Source organism: Oreochromis niloticus, linkage group LG9 (genome assembly GCF_001858045.2).
Source record: "Oreochromis niloticus isolate F11D_XX linkage group LG9, O_niloticus_UMD_NMBU, whole genome shotgun sequence".
NCBI lineage: Eukaryota > Metazoa > Chordata > Actinopteri > Cichliformes > Cichlidae > Oreochromis > Oreochromis niloticus.
In genome coordinates, this window is record NC_031974.2 from 18,191,539 (window position 1) to 18,201,508 (window position 9,970).

The following is a 9,970-nucleotide window of genomic DNA, read 5'->3' on the forward strand; positions in this document are numbered from 1 at the left end:
CTCATTAAAATGCTGCTTGTTATGAATGAATGGGAAACAAGTAGGTCATATACTTGTGTGCATGTGTTGGTGTGAGCATGTAGTAGTCCTGGTTGTGTTTCGCTGTTACACTTTCTCGTGCCACTGCTCTCTGAGGGGCATTCATCTCCACATTTCCACAGAGAGAGTGTCCTATTTAGAGTCCCCTGAGACTTACAGTTAAACAGTATTCACCTTTTACCTCTGGAGGATGACGTGGGTGGGGATGGGGGGAATTGCCTCTTTGTATCTCCTGCAGGCTCGGTGCATGTGCGTTTGCTTATTATCGGATCATCTGTTTAAAAATGTATAAACCTTTTATGCTCTTCTGTCAAATATCTCACAAACTGGGGCGCAGCATAATTCAGGGAGGGTGACAGAAAATCATTGTGGACAAAACATGATCTGCTGCTCAGATAGCCAATTACTGATGATGAATGCCAGCGAGAAGAGGGCAAAATATGCAGAGAGGCCGTCCCCTTGTCAAGAGCCGGGCTGCAACCCAGATGCTTTCTCCTGCTCTTTCCCCCCTTGACACAAACACCTCTAGCTCTCTCGCTTTCTTGGTCTTTCTTGACCCTGAACTTTTTCTGAGTGTATTGATCTTTTTCGACAGCATCCGTTTGGATGGATGGATGCTCAATTAAACGTTAGCTTGTGGCACGTCCGACTCCGAAACTCAACGGTTCCATCGTTTTAGGAACGTCCCTGAGAGCAGAAAGCGTGCAGGCTGCTGTGGCCGCATGGCAAACGGTCCTTTTGCTCCAAAGGGACTGTGGCTTTTGGAGCATTGAATCGCTCTTCACAGTCACTGTATGTGTCAAGATATACAGGAAAGGCTGGTGATGTAACCCCACAACAATACTGTGCATTCAAACCAAAGTATGGCAGGCACGTACCAGAAGAACCAGAGTGTCAGTCATTTATCTTCTGCAGTTAATTAGAAGGAGTTTCAGTCTGAAGTTTGACGGGTCGAATGTCCCTGACAGCTGCAGTCAATTAAACCAATAGTTGAAAACAGATCCAACACTATGAAGTTTGGTATGCTCGATGTTTTTCTTGAACTGCAGCGCATGCTTTCTCATGAAAATCAATATAACCCAGATCAAGATGGACGTCTGCTGGTTAGTGTATCATTTTATAGCGAATTTCACTGAAATCCTACTGTAACAGTGGTTTTAAAGGCCATGCCGGACATTTTGAAACAGCATTTGCTCCAAAACAAGCAACCACAGCATACGAGCTGCACTTGAGGCCACATTCGAACATAAAACTTCCCCACAGTCCTGTCAAACACGCAGTCCAAAGCACACAGACATAAAAAGAGGCCCAGAAAAACCCAAAGCTGGTTTGTGCTGAAGAACCAACTAACGGGACAACAAACTGCACGTCTAGTTTTTCATGTACACGTTCTGACACGCGTTCCCCTCGAGGCCAGCCGAGAGGAAACATGAAAAATTTTGATATATGCTTAAATTCAAACAGTCTTTGCTGCTTGTAGAACATCCCAGAGTGTTTTTTCCAAAAGGAGTAAAGTTTAAAAAAAATGCATGTTCACTCACCACAGGCAAGTTTTAAAGTAAAATAAATACTGCACTTACATGAATGTCAATCTAATTCAAATCCACCGGCCGACCATCATACTTGAAACACAGGAATGAAACTCTTGGTAAAGAGAAACAGGAACATAAACTCATGTGACTTTCAGATCTTCTAGTACTTGATTAAGCAAGAACATGATACGAAACATGTACACGCAAAAATGTACTTAAATAGAACAGTGGTGGTGCATGCATTTCCCCTATTCCTGGACACAAATAGTGTCTTTTTAAGTACTTCACTTTACCATTTTAAGCTATTTTACACTTCAATTTATTCAGAATGAATCAAAATAGTAACAAGTACAAAATTTAATTGGTCAAAATTAAAACATGATAGAATCCAAAATGTAGAACAGCTTGGGACACATTTGATGCTAGCAAGCATTTATAGCAGCAGAGGGTTTTAAGAAGCACGCTGCTTATTTATCTGTTTTTAATAGATTTTAGAGAACAGTAATTCCCCTTCCCCTTCTCTGATCTCTCCTCAGGTCAGGTCTGTGAGAAAGTTTCTAGAGTTTCTATGGATCCTGTAGGGTTTTAGTGGTATACGGTATATCAATTTAAACAAGAAAGATCCTAAAACTCTTTTAAACTAGACGCTAGTCGGGGACTTCAGAATAGGAATATGTTCTGTTACAGCTGCTTCAGAGGGAAAGTTTAAGTCGTCACAGTCATCAGGGGTGGGAGTGAGGAGTCCACCCACACTATTTTCCCCTGTGGCCTCTCTGAGGATGGATTGCAGTGCTATTGCATCTTTCGTTGTGTCTCCTAATCCATAGATCTACTGGCTACCTAATCATTAAGGGGCACTTTGCTGATTTTTCACTCAAATCTTTATTGCAAGCAGAAGAAAATCCAACATAAATCTTTCTAATGCATTCTGTGTCATATGAGATAAGCTTAATTGGTGCTGGTAAAACTCTCTCGGCCATTATAGCACTTTTTTTTATGAATATTGGCTACTTTATAATATGCTGTCAGGATCAAAGTCTACCAACTGAGGAAATGTAGTGAAAATATTATTTGGGCTCCTTCCCAGTTTGCTTTAGCATATGCAAGTAGTGATTCTGAAAAATCTGAAGGTGTTCCTTTATACACAAGGGCACCGTAATTGATTTTGCAGGCTTTTCATTGCTGACACAACCACAAAAGCATGTGTGCCGCCCCTCAGGGAATCAAATCAGGGTTGTCTGGTAAATGTGTAAACCGTTAAACTATGGAGCCAGTGCAAGTAGTCATTTTGAAAATGCTATTCTATATATTAAAGATAAACTTGCCATCAATTGATTTGAGCACTTTGGTGTAGAAAGTTGTACATTTTTAAGGAGGAGAACAGTTTCTGGTATTTGAGTGGAATTTGTCAAGATGAAAGTGAAGTAGGCATGGAAGTGAAAAACACTGCAGTTCTGTAAATGGTCACTAGAGGCCGCCTGCCAAAATGTCTCCAAGAGGAAAAAATGTGATTAAAACTTTGTCCAAAACATGCTATGGTGAATTTTTCCCTTAATGAAAACTGTATTGGAGTGAATTTTAATATGTTAGCATCATAAACCGAGGGATGGGACTGCCTGCACAGCAAGTGAATTAGCTCTGCACAATTTATTCCTTCTGATTATTAAGGCTAATAAACACCAATACTCAACACATATACTCAAGAGTTGCATTTTTTTGGAAAATTTGTCCTAAAGAAACAAATTTTGAAAAAAAAAAATGAAGTCACCATGAAGCAATGAGGAGCTGGTGCTGATGTTTCTAAACAAGAAAAAGGAAGAAACGGAGGTTCTGGATTCATCCAATTCAAAAGAAGGCAGCAGGGAGAATTTCATGGCTTAATCCAGGAGTTGCAGCTGTATCACGGCCACTTTAGTACATATTTCAGGATGTCAGTGGGGCAGTTTGAGCTGTCAGATCACCACATCTGAGGAGGCAGAATAATAATTTCAGAGAGCTGAGTGACTCGGAGCGGCATTTAGCTATGTGTGTGAGGTAAAATAGGATTATTGAGCTACAGTGCACAGTGCACAGTGCACAATGCAGCGGTCTGATTTGTTAGATCTGTTTGTAAAATTGGATAAATCGAGCTTGGTTTGGTTTGGCTCACAGCACATTCCTGCCCCTCCCTGAGCATGGTTGTGTCAGAGGCTTCTTCCTGTTAAAAGGGAGTTCTTCCTTCCCACTATTGCCAAGTACTGGCTCAACGCGGTGGTCTGATTGTAGATTTCAGATTGTTTTCTTTTTCTATTGTAGGTCTTCACCCTATAATATGAAGAGCCTTGAAGTGATGGTAGTTGTGATTTGGTGCAATTTAAAAAGAAATGAATTAATCTGAACAGTACAACCAGCTGCTGGCTGTGGTTTCATATATACAGAACAGTTATAATATAAGGCTGTGAGCTGCTTCACATCTTCTTAACTCTAAACTCTACGTTACACAGGAAGGCCACACGACAATTCACTTGCTGCTTACAACTTTAGAAACATGCTCCACCGCTTGCTGTAGCAGGACTAAAATGATATAAATTATTACAGTCCCCCTTCACCCGCCCCACTTCCGCTTTGGGCATGCTCATTTTAACACAGAGACATGGGCTGATCCCACACAAACAGTTAATAAGCTTTTCAGTCAAGGAGCTTATGGCTAGGCTAAAACATTCAATTCTTCCCAATGAGCTGTCCAGTATGCTATTGGTATTAATGAAGATGTGTTGGGAAACATCTAACACTCCAACACTTCCCTGGAGGTGCAGATAATCAGCTTTTCTGAGCAGCACTGGCTGAAATAGATTCATAAATCTGTAATAAGGACCTGCACTTTACAGCACTGACTCCAGCTCTTCTCTCTATCTTCCTCTCCATCAAAATGCCGCTCTGAATATCGACTTCGCTGTACGCACACAGAAGTCCAATGTGATTCTCGAGAGAGGTGGAAGGCTATGCTCTGGGTAAAAGATTGTCTGTCGAACACTTGAGCCCGGTCTAGATAGAAAATTGCTGTAAACAGCAGAGTGGCAGGTTGTGCGAGGGACTCTGAGCCAGCCAGAACTCACAGTAGCTCCTCTCGCTAGCCGAATGCTGCACACACCCCTGCAGGTGTGGTCCACACATCATAAACACTTTATTAATGTACAGCAGCGTGTTCCAGGAATAACCTCAAAAACCAAGAGTGGATGAAACCACGGGCGTTTCTCCAGATTCATACATAATTGCAGCTTCAGTATTTTTTGTCCTTTCTCTCTGGCAACGAAAATAATCTCTGACCAAGAAGACTCAGAGGAAATCATACTTGGAGATCCCATCGGTTTGCAGAAATCCCAGCGACTGCTCTTCGTCTCCATGCATCTTCTCATATTATACATCTCTACTTGCATGTAAACAGACTGAGTCCTTTAACGACTGAGTTTATTTTTCAATTATCGAAGGTTAATGGACTCTGTGAAGGACAGTCTAACATCTAGGATGGAGTGAGTGTGACAGGTTGGCCGATACTATTCCCTAATATTTGCCTATCGCGAGATATGTTATTATCGTCCTAGAATCCCAGCAAGCATTTCTTTTCTCCACATAACGTCAGGGTGAAAAAGTAGTTCCAAAACGAAAGCTGAACTAAAGCCGTGGACGTTATTACAATGTCAGATCAAGTCATGTCTTCAATGTTACGTCACCTAGAAGTCCTTGTTGTCTTTATTGGTTAGAATAAAATGAACAAACATACAAAAGAAGTTTACGGGTGCCTTCAACTCAGAATCTAAAGCTTTTGAGTTCATTACTTATGCTACTGAGCTAACTGGTTTCTTATGTGAATGTTAGCATTCCTGAGTTTATGAGGCTGGTATGTTCGACAGAGAGGGGATAATTATAGGAGTCTGGCATGTAGAGTTCAATATACGACAAATGAAATTGAATTTAGGTGTAGAAAACCGTAAACAGACTTTGGTAATACTGGTCTGTGCACGTGGGGAAGATGTTAGGTGGGTTAGCTGTTAAAAAAGACAAAGACATTAGATTCCATCTTAGAAATTTGATTTGTATTTTTCACTTTTGTAAGATTCCGAACTAAGCTCTATTCTATGTGGAAACAATGTAATGTCTGTCCATCTAAAGTTCAGGTTTTGGAGTCATACTGCGACCAGTTTTGACCAAGGGAATGATGTCAGGGTTTTAACCACGTTTGCTGGGCTATGCTGCCTCCAGTACTCGGATATAAAAAGAACATAATGGTTAAATACCGATGACGTGGTGTGGTAGTTTAGAAATGGTGAACAGTTCTTTGTCCAGGAGAGCTCTTTTGATATCATCGTTTGCAATCCTCTCAGGACCTGTCTGATTAGTTAAATTGCTGATTAATGTGTAAATATTAAATAAAATAATTGCTGGGAAGTTATCGCAATTACCCCAGTCTTTTAAAATGATAATAGGTTTTTCATTAACTCTAAGATTTTTTGTTCTCCTGACTAAATCACAGCTGGCATCGGCCTGAAGTATTGCTCAGGCTCTAATCTTGCTGCTGGACCAGAGAATGGGCAGAATGACATTACGTCTGTTCAGGAGAATGCAAATAGCTCGCCCTCAGAAAGGGAAAATCACACTGGCGATAAAAGCGTTATTTGTATTTGTTGTTTTCCCAAGACGGTTTTCTTAGTTAGAGTTGTTCCAGTGACTCCAGGCTGAATTCAACAAATGCATTCAGCAGTGTGTAAAAGAAGCAGCTTCATTGTGACGTGACAGTAGATACGACACAATTTAAAGCCAATTGGGTAAGATTTTCAAGCAAAACAGACTCTTGCTTTGCCATTACTGCGAGCGCAAGATTGTAATTTGCCCTAAGTATCTGTCATCACTCACTCTGCGGGAGTGCAGAGCTAAACTCAGATGTGACCTAATCTGATTAAGTTAAACGGCTCGTCCATTGATACCTGCCTCGCTGTGAAGTTATCGGAGCGAAGCCTGAGTGATTTTGCTTAGCGAGACTGAGCCTGGCAGCCCTTGTGGCTCCCCTCCCCGGCTGCAAGTCCAGCCATTGCATTTCATTGCATCAGAAAAATAAATAAATAAAAATGATAATGGCTGCCAAATGAAAAGTGTAATTTGAGTTTGGAAAGATGACTCTGGTTGCTTCGAAACATCTACAGTTGAATCAGAACATTTTGCTTCTTTGTCAGATTAGAAAAAAGAAAAAAAAACTACAGCGCGATGCAAAACACAGCCCGAATGTGTTCCAAGCGATCTGTTTATTTTCCAAAAGTATGATATGCATGACTTCATCCACCATCCCCATTATGATTCAATCCTTCATCTCATTCAGCATCCTCCATTATGCATAGAGCTCTAATCAGCACCTGACCAAATGTTTTTAAAAAATGGCGCTAATGAGTTACTACGTCTTTACTTGGAATGAAACCGATAGGACTCTGAAAATAGCCTGCCTGTGCTCTGAAATATTCAGTGTGTGTGCGTGCGTGTGTGAGTGTAATGATTTGTGGCTTCAGTGGAGCCCAAGCAGGCCACAGAGTAACTTTCCTGGACAACAAGTGCTGTTTGCTGTCTGCTTTGACAGAGACGGGAGTGAAGGGCCGGGCCGCTGTTCAGGAAGCTCCCTGCTGATACTTTTTTATGTACGACAGCAGCCATTTGAGGAGCCACAGTGCACGTTTGTGTGTGTAAGTGTGTGTGGGTGTGTGTTAGGCCTTCTTTGGTCAGTGACTGACCCTGGATTTTATCCCGCCAGATTAACTGTCAGATTCCACATGTCATCTGGGTTTTACTGCTCAAGACGAGCGGGGCAGGAAAGTGTGGGAAATAAGTGCAAAAAAGCGCTCTGAAGGAAAGAAGCAATATTTAATTTTTTTTTTCCAACTAATTTCCTGGATGATCTTACTCCTTCTCACTGGGTGATGAATGTGTGCTTTTAGTGGTAGTTTTGATGGATTTGTTTATGGTGGGTTTTAATTATGAAGGTGCAGTAAGCTGCTGGGGAGGGGGGTAAACATTGGGAAATTATACGGTGGCACATAAATCACAACTGATGGAGTCAATTTCACATTAAAGCAAAGCCCATTTTAACAGTGCAGGCTGGGAAAGCAGTGACTCAGAGTGGCTCGTGTATGTCAGTGTTGCTCAGTGGTAGGTGATGCGGGAAGGTGACCTTTTCTCCAACAGAGCACTGGGTGTAGCAGGAAGCTGTGGTCCCTCTGGCCTCCAGGCACCCTGTGGCTCACTTGGATGGGTGCTGGTGGCTGGCGGGGGAAATGTCAGAGCCCTGAGCTCCGCGGACGCTCGTGTACCTCCCCAGTGTGTGCACACAGATTCCGAGTGCTCGTTACACAACAAGATGTCAGCGCAAATGAAAATGGAAACATGCATCAGTTTAAAAAAGACTGGCAAAAACCACTTTCAAAGTTAATGAAAACTCCTGACTGATGAGGGGGATTTGACACTCATGTCGTCGCCACATGGTGAAGCGCAGAGTCTTGCGTAAAAAAAAAAAAACAACAAAAAAGAAAATGTGTTTTCGCTCAGCCTGCATAATCTGCAGAGCAGCTGTTGAGCTGTTGTTTTCAGCCACTTTTTGTTTTTTAACTCAGCAGCAAGGGGACATTTCCCAGCAGCATGAATAGCCAAGACACTTTCAGTTACATGAGGATACTTGTTTTATGAACGTGGAGGATGTACAGAAGAGAGATAATAATGCAAACTTCTGTTTGTTGTTGTTGCTTCAGTGATATTGCTCAGATGGATAAATGTGTGCAAACCTATCACTAGTGACTTTGATGTTGATAGGCGCATAAAGACACCGTCTTCTGACCTTGCACAGACAATCACATGTTTAAATTCATGCGCATGCAGTTTGCAAATACCACAACCTCCTCTGATCGCTTGTTATTGGTGGTGTGCTGTTTTTAATGCATTTTACAGTGTTGGTGGCAGATACAGGGATGTTGAGAGTGCAGAGGGGGGGAGAAGTAGTGGAGTACCCGCCCCCAGTAGTAAACCCTGCTCACTCAGACCTAAAGAAATGGCACATGTTATAAGTAATAAAATGCTGGGTGGGATATTTCTGGCTAAAATAAATAAAGCTATGAGTGATATAAAGTTAGAGCGGACTCCAAGCACCAGCCTGTATAGATATTTGCAGGCTGAGCTGGGGGCTCTGGCTCTTAATGTTTCCCTGCTTCAAGCTGAACAATGGAGGTTTTCCGTCGATACTCTTGTCTTGCTGTTGCACTCCGGAGCTCAGTATCCTCTCTGCACCGAGGGCTGCAGATCTGGCAGATGGGCACTGAGTCAATCTAAACAAGCAGCGGGCTCTCCGGAATACATGGAAACCGAAAATTCACGCTTTTTTTGATGATTTTTCTTTTTGTGAACAAAAAAAAAGAGTCATGTGTGACATTTCTGTGCGCCTTACCTTTATCTTGACTTGAAGAAATGCTCTCCTCCTCTTTCGGATTTGCAACCTGTGTTATTATGGACGTGTTGTCCATGGAAACGAGATGTTACGCACCTTCGGCTACACCGTTTTATTCCTTGGCAAACATTACCAGGCGCACTACAGTCCCCCTGGCTGTGCGCAGGCTATGGAGCGTCCGCTGTTTGCAACGTTAAAATCCCATTTTTACTCGAAGCGTGCACTTCCCATACCCGGCGCTTACGAGCGAGACAAAATATCAGCGAGAAGAAGAAGGAACAGAGGAAGATGCGGTCAAGACGGCCGGTCCAAAATGTGAGGTGACAGTCCGATGTGCAGGAGACAAACAAAGCGTCAGTCCCGCATCGAAGCCGTTCGTGTCCGCTGTGGCTGTTGCAGGCAGCATAGCCCCCGCCTTCTGCTGCCGCTACTGTACGCTCCAGCTTCTATCCACACACTACAATATCAACTGCGTGATACGGTTACAGTGTTTACCCAGAGATGGCGACCGTCGTCCTACCGGCCCTGCAGGCTGACTACAACAGCAACACGCCTGCAACATTTCTATTATCCTCGTCAGTCCATGCTGAAAAACCCTCTCAGTCCGCCCACCACCCACCGATTGTTGCTATCTTTTCATATCCCTGCAGCTCAGGGAGGGGGAAAAGGAAAACTTCACACTGCATGCAGACTCGGGACATGTTTTACGACCTGCTTTGTAATTTTTTAGCTTATTTTTTTTTCATGTTTTATGTTTGCTTTTTAAAAATTATTATATTATTATTATCATTATCATTATTATTATTAATTTCTCAATAAAATAACACTGCGCAAAAAATTATATATTTTTTATTTAATTTTTTTTTACCTTTTACACTAATTTAAATAAATCCTCTTACAGTTCAAGGAAATTAATTAAAGTGGAGCAATACTAAATAGCCCATAC

At 42.2% G+C, this 9,970-nt stretch overlaps 1 protein-coding gene across 2 annotated transcripts in view; it reads right to left on the reverse strand.

Moving 5' to 3' along the window:
• Positions 1-9,739, reverse strand: part of ctdspla (CTD (carboxy-terminal domain, RNA polymerase II, polypeptide A) small phosphatase-like a) — a 34,816-nt gene extending 25,077 nt beyond the window's left edge. The window contains exon 1 of one of the 2 annotated variants that reach the window (XM_005448862.4): positions 9,025-9,739. In XM_005448862.4, the coding sequence (XP_005448919.1) occupies positions 9,025-9,100 (76 nt within the window). In that variant the 5' untranslated portion in view covers positions 9,101-9,739. The remainder of the gene's footprint in view (positions 1-9,024) is intronic. The other variant, XM_003439197.5, reaches the window with a different exon arrangement.
• Positions 9,740-9,970: the final 231 nt, after the last annotated feature.